The sequence below is a fragment of the Neofelis nebulosa genome, chromosome 8 (genome assembly GCF_028018385.1).
Source record: "Neofelis nebulosa isolate mNeoNeb1 chromosome 8, mNeoNeb1.pri, whole genome shotgun sequence".
Lineage (NCBI taxonomy): Eukaryota > Metazoa > Chordata > Mammalia > Carnivora > Felidae > Neofelis > Neofelis nebulosa.
Genome location: NC_080789.1, coordinates 107,247,643 through 107,271,372, shown reverse-complemented (window position 1 = coordinate 107,271,372; position 23,730 = coordinate 107,247,643). Strand labels below are relative to the sequence as shown.

The following is a 23,730-nucleotide window of genomic DNA, read 5'->3' as shown; positions in this document are numbered from 1 at the left end:
ATCTTTCAGTTTAAGCTCTCCAGGTGTTTGTAATAATCAAGCCAGTTTCAGGAATCACTGCACTGGTCTATGGGCCTCTCTAATGTAGGAAATCCTAGCCCGGGCTTTAGAAAAGAGCTGAGAGCTGGATACATAAGTCTAGGAACAGCATAAAACAGCTAGACAGGGAACATGAAATTGTGGAAGTAGCCGGGCTCACCAAAGGGAGAGCACAAAAAGAGGAAATAAGAGAGGCCAGAACACAGACCGGTAAAAGTCCCCATAGAAGACAAGAAGCTAGAAGCAGGAAAACAAAAGTAAGACATAGGAGGGGACTTGATAGTAACTATGTCCCAAAGCCAAGGGACAAAAGAGTTTTGCAAAGGGGCACCTCACAACATAAGATGCTGTGGAGGGAAAGGGGAAGAAGAGGGCCCAAATCACAACATCACAACACTCATATGCATTACATCCAGGGAGCAGAATAATAGCCTGGTCTACAAGCCAGTGTGGGTTTGGCTTGGTTGTTTATTTTAAGGGTTTTCTAATACCCCTTGGCCGTCGTGCACTCCTCCCATTAAGTTGATGGTCTGCACTCTCCCAGGGAAGGTATGACACAGTGGAATGCAGGGAACAGGAGTCATACCATGGCTTCAGAGTTCAAAGAGTATAGGTCAGGGCACTGAGAACCATATAGAAGACTACAGGAGGCATCTGCTGGGAAACCTTGCCCCAAACAAAGACCCCAAGATGGCAAACCTGGAAGTATCAGCAAGGAAACAAAAATAAGTGAGGCCCTGGGGTGTGTCCTTGAAAAGGCCTTGAAATCTTCACTGTGTCCCCATCCTGCAGCCCCAGCGCGGCCACAAGAGATCCAGAGCTACAGATCAAGAGACTCCATGCTGGAGAATAAGGGACCACACCGCCTGCAGGGATCAAAGACCAAGGCCCTTCCAAGAGGGACAAGGCCTCTTCAATGGTGTGGACTGACCACACAAGAGCAGTGTGTCCCCTTGGCTCCATAATGCAGTGGCCCTAAGCTACAACTACAGGGAAGGGGCTGAGAGCACTTACAGGAATGAGCTTTATGCCACAGGCCAAATGGAGTCACAAATCAGACAGGATGTTCAGTTATAGGAAAGCAAAAACAAATTGCATTTCTTTCCCTCCTGAGTTTGCCAACTGAGATCCATATCTTTTACTTTCCAGAGATAGAGATGGGAGACAGAGAGCATGGAGCTGAAGAAAGAGCAAAAGCAAACTGGCAGAAGTGGCAAATGCAGGCTCTTGCTAAAAAAAAATTAAAATTAAAAAATTATATATATACACACACACACACACACATACACATACATATATATAAGTTCAGGAATGGAGCCGAATTAGAGAAGTGTGTGCATGTGTGTGTGTCTATGTGTTTATGGGTCTGTGTATGTATATGTGCATGTATGTGTTTGTGTGTATCTGTGGGTATATGTCTATGTGTATGTCTACTGTGTGCATCTGTGTGTATGTCTGTGTGTGTGTATGTCTGTGTATGTGTCCACATGTCTGTGTAATATACCTGCACATATGTCTGTGTCTACATCTGTGTGTATGTCTGTGTGTGTCTATGTATGTATATGTCTCTGTATGTGTGTCTGTGTCCATGTGCGTGTCTGTGTCTATCTGTGCATGTCTCTGTGTGTTTGTGTGTGTATCTATGTGTCTATCTGTGTGTGTTTGTATTTGGGATAAAGGAAATGCTATCATGCTTCCTTCATTTGGTAAGTCACTGCCCAAGCCATGGCTTGAAAGAGGTGGGAATTGATCTAGCACGTAGAAGCCCCTTTTCAACCCTTCACACTTTGGTCTGCAACCCCCCTGCCCAAACTCCTAGTGTAATGTCACTGACAAATTTCACTGGCTGTCCCCATCACCCCTTTCCCTCCACCTATCTAACCTCCCCTTCATTTGCAAGGTATAAAAGAGCAACAAGCAGCTGATGTTGGGAGGCATTGAAAGGCCTGGGTTTCCATGCTGGTATTATTCTTTTTTATAAAAACAGCTTTATTGAGGTATAATTTACATACCATAAAAATCACCCATTGTTAAATATATGACTCAATGATTTTTAGTACAGTTATACAGCTGTGCAACCATACTACCATCCCACTTTAGAACACCTCCATCACTCTGTGGTGTGATTTTAAAACTCCACTGTCCCTCCAGCAGTCTCTGCACTCGGCGACCTCCACCCCAGCTCCAGGGTAAGTCCAACACAACCCCTCCCCTCATTGTCCTGCCAGCCCCTCTGTTCCCATGCAGCCAGCCCAGGCTTCCCTCTCTGTGCTGCTAATCCCCCCAGGGAGTTCCACAGGAGGGGCTGGGGCATAAAATAAACACAAACTCTCTAGCCACTTTCCCCACTGCTTTTGCCTAGAGTACACCCAAAGCTTCACTGGCTTCAGAATAAGACACAGATTCTTTTTTTTTTCTTAAGTTGCAGATTAAGTGCTAAGCTGCAGGGGTTTCGGGAGGGCTGTGGTGGGGGGAGGGAGGTGGACACAGAGACAAGTATAACTGATGGAAGATGCTCCAGCTTTTCCAAGGGCCGTTTGGGAGACACTCCTGCTTGTATTTATTCTGACACAGTAAAGATTTCTTGCCTGTTAAGAGACAAGGTCACACCTCAGAAGGCTGCATGGACTGCTAATGCTCTGCCTGCCTGCTGACTCTGGCCATGTCATCACTCGGAGCTCACTGGCCAGCTAGGGAACCTGTCCCCAACACGTAGCCCAAGCCAAGCCATAAGACGCAGCAGCCCGGCTCACACCATAACATCTTACCCAATATGGAGCTGGGGCCAATCGTCAGAACTGGGGAAAACAGGGGAGAAGTTTCAAATGTGCATCAGATCTATTTGCTGAAGGGGCCAAAGAAAATGTCAAAGGTTAAAAAGCAAAAGAATTACACCCATGATACCATCAGCAGCCAGCAACAACAGAAAGGAGAATTCTGTAACCCTCCTGCTTCTTTTCAAAACGATCTCATCAGACAGCCCAATCTCGCTAATTAGAGGAAGGTGCTGATGAGGGGAAAAGATGCACTTGGTGGGAATCACAGGAAAAGTTATGGTGTCTCTGCGGGGGGAGGGGGAGAGAGGCAGGATCTTCCTACCGCCTGCAGCAGAGGCATCCTGGAGTGCCCTGATTTTGCCAACTGCATTCCAGAGCTCTTTTCCTCCCATGCCCAGACAGAGCAAAGGCCTCTGTAATGACTTCACGCTCAGCCAAAAGTAAACACACTCTGCGCTTTTTCCATGGACAAATTCTAACCCCAAATTGCCAGCACTGGCCTCCCAACAATCCAAATGGAAAGCCGCCTTTCCCAAGAAAATAAAACCCTTTCAACTAAATAATACATCTTGGCTGCAAAAGGAAACTTTCCTAAAAGCTTCCTAGAAATTACTTCTCGTGCAGTGATACTACAGATCACCTGAGCAAACCCTACCAATGGGACACAGTCGCTTAAAATAAGTAACAAATGATCCAAGATGAAAGCTTGCGCCTGCAAACACCTGCACGTGCAACTTATGCAGCACATTTTGTAGCCCTCAACACACACACACACACACACACACACACACACACAGCACACATCTCACCACCACCTAATTGGAATATTTTTTCTGAAAACAGGCTGTGATAAGACAGGTGCTGATTTGAATAGACAGCAATAGCACTTGAGATCTGAGCGCGGCAGCACTTTTGTGCATGTCAAACACACATGTCACTTCTCCCCACATTCCACCTTGAATCCATGTGATCCAAGCTCAGTCCTGCACCGAGGGAGAAAAGCAGAGACTTGGGATGGTGGACTTACCAGGTTGGAATTGGTGGCATTGGAGTCATCTTCTGGAAAGGGAATATAGATCGCTAAGGCCACACAATTGGCAAAAATAGTCAGTAAAATAATTATTTCAAATGGTCTGAGGAAGGGAGTTAAGGAAGTCAAGGCCACAGAAGGCATAAGTGAAACAAACATACACATATATATTTTAAAATGAATCAAAGATTCATAAGAATTTTGTTTGAACAATACATTCCAAGCCCCTTGTATTCTGAGAAGAAACATATGCCTTTTAAAGTGCTTCTAATGGGTCCCCGCCAAAATTTTTCCTAATATGTCAAAAGCAGTGGAGGCCAGTCGCGTGCCAGAGTAAACACACATTTCTAAAAACTTTTTTCTTCTTCTTTTATTTATTTAGATTGCACTGGACTTCATTTTTCCCTCATGTGTGCTCAGGGGTGCTTTTACAGAGCAGTGCCTGCTCCAGTTGGGACAGGCTGTCCCCTAGACACCTCTTTTCCCGTGGCTTCCACGCTGCTACCCAGGAACTCAAGCTATGGTTGGGAGAGGTGACATAGTAGATTTAAGGCAGACTTGACTTCAAGATTTTTCATTGAAATTTGGAGATTCAGATCTTTTAATCTGAAGTTTAGAGTGTTTTTTCCCCTTTCTACTTTATCTTCTGACACCTTCCACACAGAACCTGAAGATGGCTGGGGGCTCTGGACCCTCAAGAGCACAGCAGCATGTATCCTGTGCATTTAGGGCAGGACAGCCATCTTTGCTCCAAGACACAGCTCCACATAGAATACCTTACCGCTCTTTAGTCTGTGGAGGCCTTGCCTTCAGTGGGCAAGGCTGACATCTAGATCTTCATGACTTTTCCATTGGCGCGTGCTGGGATCTAGAGGGACAAGCTGGTTCACTCACCAATGGCAGTGCACTCGGTGAAGTTCTTGTACCAGATTTCTTTATCAAAATTCCAGAAAGAACACATTCTCAAGAAAAAAATGACCTAATATGATAAGGGTCCTTCTACCCTGCACCCACAAATGAAGGCCAGAAAGGGGAAACTTCAGAGGAAGGCCAGTTTATGCTCTTCCAGCCCCATCTCCCCCCACCCCCATAACACTGCCAGGTTTCCAGGCTTGCCCATGGGACCTAACAGGAAGAGGAAGGGAAAGAGGATGGGAATCCTGGAAGAAGGGACCAACTTCCTCTCCCAGGGAAACCTGTACTCACAAAGTTAATAAATCAAAGCACGGAGAAAGACCTTAGAGATTATCTAGTCCAAACCTCTGAGGCCCAGAAGGCCTGAGAAACTTTCTCAAGACTTCACAGCAGGTACTTCCCAGTCAGGACTAGAACCCAGATTCCCTGACTACAGAGTCCAGGGTTCATTCTCCTACCTTGAATGGCCTCTGACCTGTGTTAACAGGGCAATTCTGGGCCTGGAAAGCATCTTAGTCAAGGCTTTAGCTGCTGTGCTAGTTATTGATCCCCCTCAGCCCTATGGGCATAGCTGAGGGTCCATTTACCCAGCATACCTCATGAAGGCTGCCATTTTCTATGTGTGCCTTGATATCCACAAGATGGTAGGCGGCAGACCTGCCTAACCTCCCAGACTGACAGGTACAGAAAGTAAAACAACCTCTCCCAGATTCCAAGCTGACAAATAGCAGAGCCAGGTCCAGAAACAGACCTACTGACTATCTTTTCCAATATGTGCTGCCCCTTGAGTTGGCCAAGGAACTAGTGATAACAGTGGTGATGCCAATGATGACAGTGATGGCAACAGGAAGGACAGTAGCTAACATCTGAGAGCGTACTCTGTGCCAGGCTCTTTTCTAACTGCTCCATACAAACACCCTGAGTGATTGAGTATAAAATTGTCATCCCTATTTCCAAATGAGGACAGTGGGGCACAGAAAGGTGAGATGTTAACTTGCCCAACATCACATAGCCTGTGGCAGAATGGGATTCAAACATAGGAAGTCTGGTTCAAAAGTCTGAGTTTGTAAGGACTACTCTATGCTGATATATCCTAAAGTTACCCTAAAGCATTTTTAGGGAGTTAGCACTTTATTCCTCCTATCACAAAACCTCTTCCCTTCTAGCCCTTTCCCCATCTGCTTAGGAAAGTGACATTCGACCTAGGGGCTGCTCAGTTTCATTCCCATCATCTGGTCCCTTGTGCTCCTCCCACCAGGGTGATAGCACATCAGTTCAGCTGAGCCAGACCTCATGCATCCAATCCTCAATGTCAACTTGTTCCTTCCACCAAAGTGGGTGATGGCTAAGCTTGGGGCGCCTCTTACACTATCAGTTCTACATCCTCTGCCAATCCAGGCTATCCATCCATCATCTTATGCTAAAAGTCTCTGCTACTTCTAGAGAAGATAATGTGTAAAGAAACCAATCAGGCAGATAAGAAAAGCCATCAGCTGCAGAGTGGAGAACCCAGGTTGAGACCTGGAGGCGTACTATATCACCCTGTGGCAGCCAGACCCGTTTTAAAACTGTCTTCCCTTCTTAATGACAGCATCAGATTCCACTCTTTCAAGGAACACTGACTAGCTAATACACCAGACCATCTCTTTACCTGTCCAGTTACCCTTCCAAGGCAATCTAAGAATGCTACCCAACTAGCACTGCTGAGGCTGGGCCCACTTCCTTTCCTGCAGCGAGGAGGGCACAGTCACCCAGGTGGTGTGGCTGCAGCACCCTTCTGCCCAGCGTGGGGGTGCAGTGAGGTGGCTGGGTCCACAGGTGGCACACCAGGTAACTGCCTTGTTAACACTGCTGCTGACCCAGTCAAGGGTCTTTTCATGAATCCCAGACTCAGGCCTCGTGGGGCTTTCTGACCAGTTTCCATGGACAACACATCAGACATTTTCATTACAAAGCCCCCATTCTCCCACACTTCCCCGTCATGCCCTGTGTACTGCTATCTCCCCTCTTCCCTTCCTCCCAGGCTACTATGGCACCTGGCACTTCATCCTGCACTCAGTGCTCCTTGTCAGGGAGCTGTCCATCCCAGGAGGGGAAGAACAGACTTGAAGTTAACTAGTACTCACTGAATACATCCCCTGACATAGCTTTTCTGAAAATGCTTCCACATGCACGGACTCTGCAGCCCTTGTTAATTCTCTGGTTATTCCCTATTAAAGATGAGAAAAGTGGACCCATGACCACTCAAGAACACAGGAGGCATGGCCATGATGGGAGTGGTTCAGGCTCCAGATACAGGTGCCACTGTGTCCCAGTGGGCTGGATGGTGTTCCCCTGAACATCTACCCTGGTACCTATCCTCTATACTATGGGTGCATGGGGAATGGGAAATGTATGGATCTGGGACTTGGGGAACCTCAATTTGAAACCCAGCTCTGTCCATTGCAGGCTATGTGATCTGACCAAGTTCTTCAGCTTCTCCAGGCCTCAGTGCCCTCCCCTTTGGGGGAGCCTGACCCGCACGGCCCCCACCTTTCCCACTCTGTGGTTCTGATTGAGCAGTTATGACAGCAGCATAAGGAGGTTGTGCAGAGCCGAGCCTCTCACCCAGTCATCTGGGAACTGGAAGCATGCTTGGCCACTCAGGACAGACGGCCAGCTTGCACTGCATTCTCATAAAGTTATTTTTGAGTGGAGGGGCTCAAACATTTATAGAACTGACATTTATTGCTAAACAGAAGATCTTCTCTCCGGAGCCATCTTCTTTTGCCTTTCAACCACTACCCAAGACTTTTAAATCCTTCTATGGAAAGTCATGAATAACACCAAACACTCCCATCCTGAGCCCCGGAAGACATGGTAGCCCTGCCTGCATGAACTCTTATTATGGAAATGCCCAAAACTAAGTGCCAGAGGTCTAGTCCTGTCTGTCACTGACCATATGACCATATGGAGTTCAATGTCATCACTGGGGAAAGTCAGAGGTGGCCCTACTGATCTTGAAGCTCCTATTAATCTCCACCAACCCACAATTCCCAGGACATTAAGGGGCCTATAATTCCACAGTGAGAGTCTGGCCCTTCAAAGTCATTTTCTCTGAAGGACCCACTCACTGGGCTCTATACATACAAAGTGGATCTGTGTTGAAACCTCCAGGCCAGCATTCTCCACTTTGGCTACACATCAGAATGATGTGGAGAGTTTTAGAATTATGCCTGAGTGGGGCTCAGGCACCTGTATTTTGTTACAACATTCCAGGTGATGCTAATGTGCAGCCAAGTTTGAGAACCACTGTTCCTAGGCCTTGAACCAAGAACCAGGGTCACTGACCACTACCGTCTTGCACCTCTTGCGCTCTTTCACACTAGAGAGAGGGGAGGTCATCAAACTACACCAGTGCCATAACAAGGGAGGTAAAGAAGGCTATGGAGTAGCAGCATGTAACCACTATTAACCCAACACACCTGGAAAGGCTCAGCTGGGTGAGATGATATTTCATAACCTCTTAGGATCATTTTCTCAAATGTTGCTTATCGTATGAAAAAATATATGAAAAAGATACCCTGCTTGTTATTCCAGCAGATTCCTGGGCCCTGTCCCCAGACATCCTGATTCATCAAGTCTAGGGCAGGGCCTAAAATTCTGCATTCAAACAGCACCCCAGTGATGAAGAAGCAGTAGGTCTGAGAGCCACTTTGTAGGCTCAGCTCAGCCAACACAGCTCACTACCTGGTGGCATTTGTGGGGCTCGCCCCGCCAGGGCTCCCAGGGGCCCCCTGCCCAACCCAGAGCACAAAGGATATTTCCATTCGACGATGCTGATGCACGCCCTCCTGATGGGGTTCTTCAGAGTCAGGCAGAGCAGGGCACGGGGCGGGCGTGTGGCGGTCGTGCTGCCCTGCTTCTTGGGTTTCCCATATTGCTGCCGCTTCCGCTGTGTGGAGCTGATGGTGGAGATGGTTGCATTACCAGCGCTGCCCATCAGCTTAGCCTGCCGGGCCGCGTCGATGGCTGCCTGCCAGGACAAGGCTGCCCCGGGCGTTGGGATGTGCTCGGGGGCGAGCCCCGCAGCCGCATTGGCATTCATGTTGGCGTGAGCTGCGCGCGGGCTCCCATAGTTGGAACCTGCAGGAGGAGAGGACAGAGGATGGCAGTTACTAGGGAGAAAACAGGAGAGCTAGGAAAAGGAACCCAGACTTGCGATTTTTTAAAAAATCTTATTTCAAATGATTGCAAGAAACTGGGAGATGACGCATGAAAACATTAATGTGTGATGCTGAGAAAAAAAGAGCCAGGAAAACTATTCTGGTTGCAATTCATCTGTGTGACCCTGGACATGTCACTCCTCCTCTCTAGTTTCACTGATTCATTTTAGGCGACAAAACATAAGATGTATGCATTACAGCATGCATGTATGATACGTGTATGCACCCAGGAGCACCGAGCAAGGGAGAAAAGGAGGACACAGAAAACAGTACATGTGCAAGATATGTCTATTAAAACACATATTTATAAGAACACATGCAAATAAAGGATATTCATAATATAACAGAATGCTTGTTTAAGGAAAGTTAAGAGTAAAAAAGGAAAGTAGGATATGGGGATACAAAGGAAGAATGGATGGATGAGTGAATGAATGAGAGTCATTGCATGAAGCAATGATGGCAAACGTACAATGAACTGAAGAGTGTAATTCACTCAGGTCTCTACCCAAGTTCCAAAAATAAAAATAGTATAATAAAAGAAAGGCACTGGACCAAAGTAAGATTATATCCTGGTACCTTAAACCTATCTAGGCAATGAGTGTTGGTTGGATACGAGGGGGTAGGGGCCTGTAGTGGTTTTAAATTATGTCAGCAAATCTTTGACATCCCTCCCATTAAGAAAGAGGACCTATGTCCTTTCCTTCTGAAATGGGATTTGTCTCGGGTGACTGTTTTGACCAATAAAGTACAGCAGAATGACAGTACATCACTTCTAAAACTAGGTCCAAAATATGCAGTGTAAGCCCTGTGGCTTTCATGTGGTAAGGAAGCCCAAACTAGCTTACATGGAGAGACCACATGCAAAGAGAGAGACTCCCAGCCAGCCCCCAGATGCTCCAGTCACCATCTGACTGCAATCCCATGAGAGACCCAAGAAATTCCTGACCCACAGAAACTGTGGGAGACAGCAAGGTGTTTGCTGCTATCAGCCACTTTGTTTTGGGGTGATTCATTATATAGCATTTGATATCTGGGAAACGGAGCTCTGTATGACAAGGATTGACAGGGTGGGGTAGAGGGACACTGTCAGGAAGGAAACGTGGGTAGAAACCAGTGAAATCCAGAACACAGGCATCTGCACTTCTCTGGTTTAAAGGCACCTAGAGCCTTCGAGACTGCCCCCAAGACACAATGCTTACTTTCTGGGCACTCTGCAGTCTGATCAGCTGGATTCCTCACCCTAGAATCCTACAAGGTTCACCCAGGATCAGCTCAGCCTGGGCCCAGACCTGAATGCCCCAGGACAGATGCGTGACCTGGAGACTTGTCACCTGGTTAGGTGCCACAGTATCAAGAGGAGCAGCAGAGAATGGGGTGGCAGTGTGGGGCAGTGAGCCTGGCATCTGGATGCCACATCAGTTGCCATCAGCGACTGTAGCTGGAGCAAGCAAAGCAGTTGCATATGCATGTCACCTCCAAACCTCCTCACAATGACCCTCTTCTCTGCTCAGTATACACAAGGCTCTTCCAGGGAAACTGCTGGGCCCAAAACAAACTGCCTTGTGGAGCCCCTTCCCTCTCTTCGCCACAACTCACTAGTATTCAGATGAACACTTAGCACCTCTCCCTACTCTTATCTTGGATTGAGCCTTCTGTGTTTGACCCTCAATATAACTTTTGTTCCCACTGTGACCTGCTATCTAGACCCTATCACCACCACCACCAGCCCTGTCTCCCCACAGGGGATAAGCAATGACCCATTTTAGCCAGACAGAATGCAGACATACTCTGTCCTAGAGACAGACTCTAGCAACCTCATCGGTCTCCTGCATCTAGCCATGTCTGACATTAGCCTTACCCTGAGCCTTTGGGTTATATATTACTTAAGTAACTCAGGGCTAACTCAAATTGAGTTTCTATCCTTTGCAACCAAAAAAGACCTGACCAATATGCCTGCTCAATACAACAAAGCTTGTACCTGTCTGGACTGTCATTTCTGCTAAATTCCAAAATCTATGTCCTTTCCATCATCACACCAGTGACAGACAGTAAATAAGTTTTCACTCTTATGCCAACTGATTGACTTGACTGCCCAAAAGGTTGTACCTAAAGGATTCAGAGTCTTCTCTGACTACAAAGAAAAATATATTGTGATAGATTAGTGATGTCTGCCATGGGCACAAAGGGTAGGAAATGGTATCACAGATGCCACGAATTTACCACCCCTGTTATGATACCAAGATGAGCACATCAGTTCTTCTTTAGTACCAGCTGGTCTACAGCCTTCTTGTCCCGACAGTTGCCTCCTGCACTATTGCCATCTGGTCGCTGTAGCATTAGAGCCCCACCCCCAGTCCCCAGGGCCTGGAAAATTGCCTCTTTGCTATACTCAATTCATGGCTATATTCTCAACATGACACTGACTCCTGCCTCCCCATATATTCCGTTCACCTTCCTCTTTTCCTCTGCTCCAGCTGCTCTGGGCAGCTGCTGCACCCCCAGGGGTAAAGTATTTTAACTGGAATGTCAGGATCATGGAGAACCCAATACTTCCTATGAGAAGTCTTCTCTCTCACGTACCTTGCCATTGCCCTCCCCACACTCACTGTGTGGATCATAGGCATAAAGCAAGAAAGGCCCCCAATAAGGCTGGGCCTTCACTTTCTTATAATACCCCAGAGGAAAAAACTAGAAGAGAGGATTTGAATTAATAAGGGCACCCGAAGCATGAGAGCTGGAAGCATTCGTATCTCCATTTAACACATAAGAAAACAAAGGAGCGTGTGACTCATTAAAGGTCACAAAGTGAGACAATGAGAGATTTCAGCAGCATGCACAGCACTCATAGTTAACTGCTAGACTATACTCCGCCTCCTCAGAATTCACACATGTACCCCACAGGCATATACACGTGTGTGCCCACCACCATGGCCACGAGCAGAGCACACATCTCCTACTGGGTTTGTGGGCCTTGATGGTGAAGGGGCTGCATTTCTTTTTTGTTTGTTTTTAATGTTAGTTAACTAGTTTGTTTATTTTGAAAGAGAGAAATAGAGAGTGAGCAGGGGAGGGGCAGAGAGAGAGAGGAAGACAGAATCCCAAGCAGGCTCCACACTGTCAGCACGGAGCCCGATGCAAGGTCAAATGCACGAACCATGAGATCATGACCTGAGCCAAAATCAAGAGTCGGGCACTCAACCAACTGAGCCACCCAGAGGACCCGAAGGGGCTGCATTTCTGACCTAAGAACATCCTTTATGTTTGGTATGATCTTCACAGGAAGGATTCCACTACGTGATTAGCCCCTTCAGTAACCCTTGGGGTGCCTCTGGGATGAATGCAAGGGGAAGGTGTCCCTTTTTCTATCAACTGTGTTGGAATGACCAGTAAACAGTGGCCTGATTTCATTTCTTACTGGGTCCACCAGGGTTGGAATTCTAATGTTATCCATTCCATCTGTGGTATATAATTTTTCCTTACTAGACTCTCTGCTTGGCATTGACAACACTTAATGGACTCTCTTTTAGTTCCTCGACTAACTTCTCCCTCACATGCATAAAAGCAGCCATGTCTCCACCACTGTCAGCCTCTCCAGACTCCAATTCTCTTCTCACAAGCCCTCAGCACCTCACACCTTCCCGCAGATCACTGTCTTCAAACTCTAATCTTCATACTGTCTCCTAAGCACTGTCTTAATCCTCCTCTCTCCTACCACTTGCCAGTTCGAAAAGCCAAGCAATCCTGGGAAGAAGGCAGGAAGCACCAGCATGAGAACACATCCATTGCCTCAGAAAGGCTGTGGGGTTGGCGGGGGGCGGGGAGGGTTACGTCCTATGCACCCTGAGCTGTTGACATTGAGAGCAAGATGACTGTGGCTCCACAGAGCCAATACGTGGTTTTGAAAGCCATGTCTTGGCAAGCTGATTTCTGAGCCACCCTGCACCATGGGTGACCTTATTTATATTCCCAGAGCACAAGGACCTCTCTGGAGCACACCATCTGGAGAAAGCACATACAAATAAGTCCATAGGGAAAAATGGAATGTCAACCTCTCCCTAGCCAAAGAACAAAACAACAACAACAACAACAACAAAAAACCAGCCTTCGTTATTTTGGTCCTGGAAGCTCTGAGCATTGTTACAGCCATGTGACATGACTAAGGCACTGCCACAGTAAACACAGAGCCACGCACAGGTGAGACAGGTAAGGCCCCACAAGGCTAGTCTCCACAAGGGCTGTGCTCCAAGGTCCAGCCTAGCCTCCTCTCCTCTAAGCAATTTTCCCCCATCCACTGGGATGATTCCCTCCCCAGGCCCAAGGCTCTATTAGCATCTCCAGGTCCCACTCAATAAGGGGGCACAACTATCCAAGAATACCAGGAATGGAAAATCACCATCTTAGGCTCCACATTTTTGAACCCAGAGCAGTGCCATGGAGGAAGGGCAAGCAGCATTGTGTCCCTGATGGCTTTTGTTAGCACAAAATAACCACCGAATGCAAAGAGACCAATTTTCAAATTATAAAGCTGATTCAAAGCTCTGTCTCCTGGCTGCCAGCTGAAAAGATGCCACCGTTTAAGTCTGCTCTGGCTCCTGCCTTACTAAACTATTTGTACTGATGTGCTCATCCCTGAATGAGCCCGAGAGCAGATCAGGCCACATACAAACAGGTGGGTGCCCACAACAGCCACCTGCCCCTCACATATAAGAAAATGATTCCCATTTGTCAAATGGCCCAGATCCCCTGACTTCAGACAGTAGCTCCCTCCTCTGCACACAGAGCTGCTGCTTCTCCAAGGGACTAGAACCAGGGCAAGACCCCTGCACAGACTGGTCAGCCATATGTCATTCTGCTCTGCAAGGTTCAAGTAAAGATAAAAAAAAGTCAGGAGGCAGTGGCTTATGCTTCCTTGGTACCCCCATGAGTGAGGCATGGAGCTGGGGACCTGGAAGGTGCTCAGCGATGAAAAAGTTGATTTTTTTTTTCCTTTAATCAATCTCCATCCAAGCACCTGATCCCAGGCCTTACTGCAAAAGATGCTTAATATCTATTTGCTAACAACTACACTATGATGAGGTCATGATACAGATGAAGGCAGATAACAGGTAAGCATTAGAAATTGCTGGAATCAACCCACCTACGCCCTAAAGCATGGACTTATTCAGGCTCTCCCACTTAACTTCTTGGATGTGATTATAGGGGAGATTTCTGAAGGAAGAGTTTGTGAGCAATGACTTCCATCTCCCACGCCACCCCCCTCGTCCAGACCTCCATCCATTTCTTGCCCAGAATGCTGCAGTAGCCCCCTGACATTTCTCTCTCCTTTCCTGCCTGTCCCCAATCCAAGTTCCATGCAGCAGCCAGAGTGACCTTTTAAAAATATACATCATAAATCAGGTTCCTGTCATTCTTCTACATAAATCTCTTCAAAATCTGGACTCTTTGCCATGACTTATGAAGCCCACATAGGCTGGCCCTGGCCACTTCTCTCATCTCATTCCCCTCTCAGCCTGGTCCAATGCAGTCCTGACATACTGGCCTCATTTCACTCCTCACAAACACTCGCTTCTTATATGCCACAGTACCTTTGCACATACTTAGAACATTATTCCCTCTGCTCTTGGCTTGGTAATTCCTTCTCATGCTTCAGGTTTGGGCTTAAATAATTCCTTCTCAAAGCCCCCAACCCCAATCCTCCAATGTAAATAAGTAGCACTCCCCATCCCCCTGCCTCCATACACCTTTGAACAAAGATGACCAAACCCCCGGCACCATAAAGAGATTCCCAGTTAGCCATGTGTGTGGAAAAAAGTACAGTGCTGCAGATGTGCTTTGACAGCATGACCTCCTTCTTAGCCCGAGCACCTTCATCCATGCACCAAGGAGGTCACCACTAATGACCAGACTCTAAACACACAACCACAACCCAGATTGATTTATGGAGAGCAAGAAGTAGCAGTTGACACTTGGCAGAGAGAGAACTGGAAATGCATTTCCTCCTAAAGGCCTAACCATCCTCTCGTTTAGCAATCTCTACTGTGCAAAGGAAATGCTTTCTCTCAGGCCAGGGTGTCACCCGAGATCTTCGCAGAAGCCCATTTAGCTCTTGCTGTCTGTCATCTCACTGTAGTGACCAGGCGCCAACATTCTCTTTAAGAGTGTAGCAGCCAACCTGAAACAGAAACCGTGCTTTCTCTGCCCATTAAAGGCCAAATAACTAGAAAGCAGGAGGCCATTAATCTTCTCTAGCTAGAACATTACAGAGATAGCTGGGAAACTCAAAAGGGAAGATACTGTCCCCTGGTCTTAGAAGATACCCGATGACCTGTCCATCTTAAGCCCAGGGGTGCTCAGGCAAAGAAGGGTCAGCTCTGGCTCAGCCCCATTCAGCAGATGGGGTAGACTGGTGGATTGACTAAACTCAGCGGCTCTTGCAACCTCCCTGTACTTGTGCCTTCCTGTCCTGTAGAGGCAAAAGAGCTAACAACTATAATTTCCAATATCCCCTGTAGCTGGACTTCCTGATGTGACTATGGGGTTTGGCCAACTCAAGAAGTGAACTGAAACTAAGTCTGTTGGGGAGAGCATCTATTTCACTGCTATAGGGCCGGCAAGCCTATGGCAATGGTTTTTTGATACCTGGAACATCAATAAGGTGGTGTGATCCTGGAGCCAGCTCTTGGCACAATGGTTTCCAGATTCCTCATCTTCCTAATTATACCAGAGCCCCAGTCCTTTTGGTGAGCCAGTTCTGCAGTGTCGTCCTGGGAGTCATTCCTAGAGGCCCGACCTACAGCCTGCTCTCCTAACCCTTCCAATTAAATTCCCTTAAATTCCTGTATTAAGTATGTTTCCTCTGAAAATGGCTACAGCAGTGTCTGTTGTAGGTCTGACCCCTGACTGAGACATACAGTCTACAGTCTCGCTGTCTAATAGAACATCTACAATGATGAAAATGTTCTGTTAACTCTGAGATGTTCAATATGGTAGCCGCCAGTCATTGCTGACTATTAAGCACTTGAAATGTAGCAAGTGCAACTACAGAACTACACTTTAAATTTTATTTAATTTCAATTAGTTTACATTTAAATAGCCACACGTGGCTAGTGGCTACCATATTGGACAGCACAGGTCTATATTAAAAGGAAGTCATAATGGAAAGAGTAAAATTTGTGAAGAAACTTTTTTAAAAAGCAATCAAGAACTGATTCAGATGCTGATAGGTGGGTGGATTTTCTGATCAGGAAATAATCACCCTATGCAAAAAGACATGTTTTCAAAGCCTAAGACAGTCTGAGACCCAACAAACAACATTAAAAACAAAAAGTCATTCTTCAGTGGCTAACACTCTTGTCAAGTGAATGAAAAACTAATTATCCCAATGGGCATATGGGGAAACTGACATTCACCACCCCCCTGCCAACCTAGGTAGGTCCTAAGAGAGCCCCAGGACATCCCAGCTGAAGTGGAAACATCTCCTCAGACCGAGCACCCAAAGGATCTTCTAAGTGTGTCACAGCTGCTACCTGTATCTCTCACCTGAGCCACTTCCACACTATTTTCAATAGCATTCTCTTACACTCTTTCCTCACCCTTCTACAAACACAGCTCATGAGAGATGGGGATGTTCAGAACAGCCCCACCATCACAGTAGTCAAACCTGCTCCAAAACAAAGACAGGCACCCAAGGACATCTGTGGCCATCTCCTCGCCTAATTCAATCAGATACTGCCTTAAATAAAAGCATCACTTGCCTATTCTACATCCCACTCCTCTCTAATGACCAGGGAAAAGGCAAAGAACCTGGAGCATTTCAGGAACCCAAGACAACTGGAAGAGTGGTAAAGCTACCACACCTTCTAGTGATCCAGCAAACTAAATCTTTTCTTGGTTCTTCAGAGGGCAGCTAGTCAAAAGGAGAGAAAGACAGGAAAAGGAATCCTAGGACCGACTCCCATGGAAGCAAACTAGCCTCCATCTACAGAGGAGGTCTGCCAACATTACCTCGGCTAGAGGACATTAATCATAAAGCCATTTCCCTAGCATTACTCAAGGTCATACTGACATCAGAGAGCAGGCGAAGAAAAACAGCAGAAAACAACTGACAAATACACACCCTAAACCACACTCTCCAACCAAAGATAATAAATTGTGATAGTAATAAAACATTTCTTCCACTTTTTTCCAAGCAGGGAGAGGAGGGAAATCTCAACCTCTTGCTATTTGAACTAAGGTGCCTATCACCACCTGGTGATGGCAAACCTAAATTACAGGACCTAGTTGAGGTTCAATTCAAATTTATCAAGTCAGCCATTTCAGCTTTTTCAGAGTAGCAAATGCAGAGTACAATGCAAAGTAGCCATTGTAGTGAAAAAAATAGATCTGGCCCTGAGTGAGGTCAGATACCAGCTAGAAAACCAGAAAAACTTTCCCTCTGTTTGTAGATGTCTGGGGACAGCTGGCCACAACAATGAAAAGACCAAACACTGGCTCACGGTCTCCTTGGCTACAGCTAATGAACGGCTGAGAGTGGTTACACTCTTATATGGGTGCCAGCTAATGAACGGCTGAGAGTGGTTACACTCTTATATGGGTGCTCTGCTCGTATTCTTCCAGGGAATCATAAGCTCCTTGAGCACAGGAACCAGCTTTGTGGCCTCAGAAACCCTGGCAGGGTGGTTGTCACCTACTAGGTCCTCAAAACACATCTCCTACATGGGAGTTCTTTTGCAAAATTTTTATTTCTATGTGGAAGTTTACAGAGATGATGTTATTCGATTGTTTTAGATTAGCATGTCATATGTGTGTTTATTCATGTGTTTATTTCATATATTAGGTGGATATTTATTTCTTATCCCCCATCAGAAGGGAAGCCCCAAGAGACAGGCACCTTTGTCTGTTTTGTTCACTACTGTGTTCCCCAGAGTCCAGAACAGCCTGGAGCATGATGTGCGTTCCGTCAAAATGTGTTGAATGAAAGAGGGAATATCTCAAAGTGTAATTGTCCCATGACAGTTTCTTCCCATGACATTTTTAATTACTTCAACTTCTGGCCCCAATTTATAGAGGGTTTTGCTGCTTTGGCCCCATTTGGTAGGAAAACAGAGACACAGAGTGACTACACCTCTCCCAGTCACCAGAACTACAACAGATGAGGCAGTGCTATCTTGAGAGGACACTTGTTAGTGTACTCAGTGGCCTTGACCTCCTTCCTTCTCACCACCTGGGAGGATGGGGTGACAGGAAGACTCACTTGGCTGATACTCATCTGCCCACGTACTTCACCCACTGAACTGGTCAAGGCACCTTTAGGAACCAGCAGTAATTCCTCTGACTCCATCCATGCCTATGAATGCCCAGCCACACTGCCACAGTGAATGGCATATGGTCCCTGCAACAGGGGCGCGGCCTTGCTGAGGCTCAGAACTCATAGACTCAGACACTCCATGGGAGGTTCTGTTTTGTGGGAGAGGTCTCAGTATGTCTGGAGCCTCTTCAGCCCTGAGGGGAGCAGAGGAAGCTGAACTCCAGAACCCTACCCATGCCTCTTTCACTTCACCAGCAGGAAGCATGGGCTGATCAACCCTGTAGGGAAAGCAACACAGCACTCCTAATGAGAGTCTTTAAGGAATTCAATCATTTGACTACCATTCTCAGAAGCTGTCCTAAAGGACTAATCAGAGACTCCAGCAAAGCAACGTATCCGGGTATTCACCACAGTGTAAATTATACCAACATCAAATTGAAAATCACCTATAAGCCCAACACAGGGGGACTGGTTACATAAATTGATCCCACATCCACATGATACAATTTTAGAAGCCATAAAAATTATGTTTTGAAAAATAATATAGAAAAAATTTCCATGATATTAAGCAACAGAAACAGTGCCCAAAAATGTATGGGCCCAATTTTTTAAAAAGACTTTTTTCATAGAAGAAAGACTAGAAGAAAACACATAGAAATATTCCTAGAGGTTCAACTATAATTTTTTTAATGTTTATTTATTTTTGAGAGAGACAGAGAGGCAGAGCATGAGCAGGGGAGGGGCAGAGAGAGAGGGAGACACAGAATCTGAAGCAGGCTCCAGGCTCTGAGCTGTCAGCACAGAGCTGGACGCGGGGCTCGAACTCACGAACCGTGAGATCATGACCTGAGCCAAAGTCGGATGCTTAACTGACTGAGCCACCCAGGCGCCCCTCAGCTATAATTTTTTTAAAAGTCACCTTTCTAGATCATGAGCATGACAAAAATGATTTAAGATCTCTATTGTTTTTACTAAACTTGAAAGGAATATACACTTATTGTTGAAAATAGAAAAAGTCCAACAATTTAAAAATGTATATCTTAGAAACTCCCCTACTTATGTGTCTATCTAGATTTTGTCCTGTAAATAGTTAGAATAAAGATTTACAAAAATGAAAGGAAGCATGGAAGGAAGGGAGGGAGGGAGGGAGGGAGGGAGGGAGGGAGGGAGGAAGGAAGGAAGGAAGGAAGGAAGGAAGGAAGGAAGGAAGGAAGGGAGAGAAAGAAAGAAATACTACTAGTGGTTATCTCTAGGTAGCCACATTTATTTGCAGAGAGGCAGTTCAGCCTAGAACTCAGGGCCATAGACTTAGGAACCAGGCAGACCTGATGCATATTCTAGCTCTGCTAGTCACTAGCCATGTGGCAGGAACAATTGCCTCACCTCTCTGTAGCTGAGATTCCTTCTTTGCAAAATGAAAATGATAATACTGCCTATCACACAGCATTGTTATGATAATCAAATGAGTTAATAAATATAAAACTCTCAGAATAGTGCTGAGAGTAAGAACCTTGTAAGTACTAGCTCTTTTTGAAGTTATTATATTTTCCAAATTTGGTATAGTAAATAATTCTTTGGTAATCAGAAAGAAAAAAGTTATGGTTTCAGCTTCATTATTTAAGTATACTTCCAAAATTACTGTAGCCAAACCAGTATCAGATTGTGGCCCAGCTGTCGACATACCCAATCTGGGTGGTGGGGTGCAGGGTTAGGGGAGGCTGTGCACACAGACCCCACCTGGCAAACCGGCCGCCCACCTTCCTAGCCTGCCTGAAGCCTCTTCCTCCCAGTCCCCAGCACTGCAGGAAAATACAAGCCTCTGCTTGCAGCTGCACAAGAACAAGAAGTCCCATGAAAACTGAGCACGCACCTCTGTGCAGCCCTCTGCTGCCTCAAACCTAAGCTCTGGGACAAAGGATAATTACACTCTGTGTCTTCAGCTACAGCTCTCCGTGAACAAAAGTATCTAGGTTCGGGACAAAGTAAAATGGTTGACTTAAAAATTAGCCAAGATACATATATGGGCAAGATGCTTTCTTTTTTCTTATCTTGATTTGTAACAATTCCATTAAATATCAACTCGGCTCCATGAGATATGAACAGGTATGTGTACACACAGAGAAAGACACCAGGACCCAGAGCTAGGACACCTGTGTTCAGGCTCCAGGTCTGAGGGGTGCCATCCATATCAGCACAAACCCTTCAAAGAAGCTGGAACAGAGTCAGACACTGGAGGCAGGGAGTGGCTTTCCTCCATCCGGAGCACAACCCCATAGCATTGAACCAGGCCCCTGACCCTGTGGCTGTCTCTCCCACCACCAGCTACACTGCCCAGTACCAAGTGATGCACACTTCTCAGTTTACCCATCTGTAAAATAGAGACAATAATACATTACTCATGGGACAATCATAAAGACTAAATGAGATTAAGTCTATGAATGTATTACCCACATATAAAGATACTTAATAAGAATCATTTCACAGATGCCCACATGCAAAGCCTCAGGGCACCAAAAAAGAATACCGCATTTCCAATGAAGTAAAATAAAACATTAAAGCTATTTTATAAAAAATATATATATATTTTCCCCAAAAGCACAACCCCTCCATGTTAAGCAACCACCTCTCAAAAACTGCTATATTTCACACGCAAATTAATAGTATCAATTCGTGGAAAAGTGAATCCATCGAGAGACTTCCAAACACAGGAATCCAAAGATCCTTGAAAACAGTGCTCCGTTTTCCTAGGATCCTCTATTAATGAGAGGCTCTGAAATTCTTCTTCCATACCCCGTGGGATTGCACTGTGGTGGGGAGGGGGTCACTGCACATATTTACACACGAAAAACATAATACACCCATACATGACCCATTTGTCCTCCTCCTGATGTCTCTAATTCTCATTAAGGTGGGACAAAAGAAACACATTAGTGTATTCCTCTACACTCATAGGCTATTTAATAATGATGCTTTGTATAAAGTATAATGCTTCTTTCACTTAGAAAAGTCAAAGCCATTTATCTCATTAATCCCCACAAAACCTTTGCCAGACAGCAGGCAGACAAGATGGTGGAAGGCAACGAAAAAATAAGCAAGTCCCCCTGAGCCTGTTGTTCCTTGCTTAATATTAAGCTTCAAAAGATATGAAGCCATCTTGACTCCTTCCTGAGTTTGGTGAGAGAAGAACCAGACCAGAAGTCAAGAGAGCTGAATTCCAGTCTCAGTTTCATCACCCATTTGTCCTGTGCACTCAGACAAACGGCTTTCCTTCTTTGGCTCTCAATTTCCTCCTCTTTAGAAGGAGAAGGCTCAGCCAAACACCATAAGAGGTCAGGATCCTAGCTCAGACACTCAGGCATAGAAATCTTTGGTCAGGGCATCTCACAGCCCCCATTTCTCCTCCCTAAGCAGTCTAACTCCTACAGAGTTTCTCAGTGCTTGGATCTCCTCCCCACAGACCTCAAAGATACAGGCTGAGAAAGTCAGCCTGACTTTCTCAGCTCCCTGTGTTCACTGGCTGGGCTCCCGGCCAGAGAGGGCCTGAAAGAGGTATGCTTGGCTATCCTAAGAAGCTGCCTCCAATTTGTCTGTGCACACAGGGCAAGGTCAACCTAAAGGGCTACTCAGCTAGGAAGGGCAACAGAGAGAATGTGACCCTCCAGCCCTTGTTTCTTTCCTGGTTTATTATTCCAGGGTTTCCCCAAGACACCTGGTGGTTCAACATGGTTTACATTGAAGTCCTCAAAGCCAGAGAGAGCCCTTCACCCCCATTAAGATAGCATGATCAAAAAAATGAGAAGAGACGCCTGGGTGGCTCAGCCGATTGAGCACCCCACTCCTGATTTCAGCTCAGGTCATAATCTCATGATTTGTGGGATAGAGCCCTGCATTGGGCTCCATACTGACAGCATGGAGCCTACTTGGGATTCTCTCTCCCTCTCTCTCTGACCTTCCCCCACTTCTCAAAAATAAATAAACATTAAAAAAATTTTTTTTAATTAGAAAATAGCAAATGTTGACAAAGACATGGAGAAAGTATGATCCTTGGGTACTGCTGGCTGGAAATGTAAAATGGTACCACAGCTATGGAAAACAGCATGGAGGTTCCTCAAAAAATCAAACACAGAATTACCACACGATCCAGCAATTCCACTTCTGAGTATATACCCAAAAGAACTGAAAGCAGGGACTCAAGCAGATGCTGTATGCCAATGTTCACAGTAGCGTTATTCGCAACAGCCGAAAGTTGGAAACAGCTCAGGTGTCCATCAACGGATGAATGGCTAAACAAAATGTGATTTATACATTTAATGGACTATTATTCAGTCTTAAAAAGGAAAGAAATTCTGACACATGCTACAAAATGGATGAACTTTGAAAACATTATGCTAAGTGAAATAAGCCCGTCATAAAATAAATACTGTATGATTCCACTTCTATGAGGTCCCTAGAGGAGTCTTATCCATAAAGACAGAAAGTGGATTGGTGGTTGCCAGGGCCTGGGGGGTAGAAGGGCAAGGGGAGTTAGTGTTTAATGGGTACAGAGTTTCATCAGAAAGATGACAAAGCTCTGGAGAAGGATGGTGGTGACAATAGCACAGTGATGTGAATGTACTTAATGTCACTAAATTATGTACTAAAAACACACTAAGGTGGTAAACTTTATATAAGTTTTACATAATACAAAAATATTAAAATTTTAATTTAATTTTTTATAAAAACCAGAGAGGGAGGAGTGTTGGACCTGAAGCACTTAAAGGACACTCCAAGAGGAAAGAGATCTAGGAAGTGGGGGGCTGCCTTCTCAGGAACAGAGCGCTGGAAGGCAAAGGCATCTGTAATGTATGCTACTTGAGCCATCCTCAGGAAGGGCTGGGTAGGGTGCATGCACACTAGAGGGAGGTGTGCAGCCGGACGAGTCTCTACCCCTACACATGCGCCTCCCCATGTAGGTTTCCACTTGGGCCCTCAGCACATGACATAGGCCCAGAAAAGGATGCAAAGAGTTTCGTCATAAATTGTTCCCAATTATCAAATAAATCACACATGCACATACACAAACATGCCTTCACAACTGAGTGAAACCAGACTCACGTCCAAATACCTCTATAGTGTTCTCAAGCTCCACTGAATATCAGGCGTCAGATCTTTGGCTGGGAAAGATGGGTAACCATAACATTAGATCAATCCCTGGATTTCCATGGTTTCAGTCTTGTCCAAAAACTTTGCTCTGGGCACCTGGAGTATCTCCAGAGCAGGTCGTGACTTGTTCATCTCTGTAGCTCTGGTGCCTAGCCCAGTGCCTGACACACATCAGGTACAAAAAGAAGTGTTTGCTGAAGGAATATGATTTCTACTTAGCATCTGACAGTTTTACGTGAGGGGACAAATGACGTCATTCCCACTGCTAATGATGAAACCAAGGCAGAGAGAAACACATAGACCCCATCCAACGAG

General features: G+C 45.9%; 1 protein-coding gene across 50 annotated transcripts in view; it reads right to left on the bottom strand.

Moving 5' to 3' along the window:
* CACNA1C (calcium voltage-gated channel subunit alpha1 C) overlaps nucleotides 1-23,730 on the bottom strand; it is a 752,159-nt gene that overhangs the window by 592,675 nt on the left and 135,754 nt on the right. For all 50 annotated transcript variants that reach the window (XM_058744174.1, XM_058744178.1, XM_058744176.1 and 47 more), the window contains exons 2-3: nucleotides 8,565-8,886; nucleotides 3,844-3,949 (exon numbers count right to left, since the gene is read on the bottom strand). In XM_058744174.1, coding sequence (XP_058600157.1) covers nucleotides 3,844-3,949; nucleotides 8,565-8,886 — 428 coding nt within the window. The remainder of the gene's footprint in view (nucleotides 1-3,843; nucleotides 3,950-8,564; nucleotides 8,887-23,730) is intronic.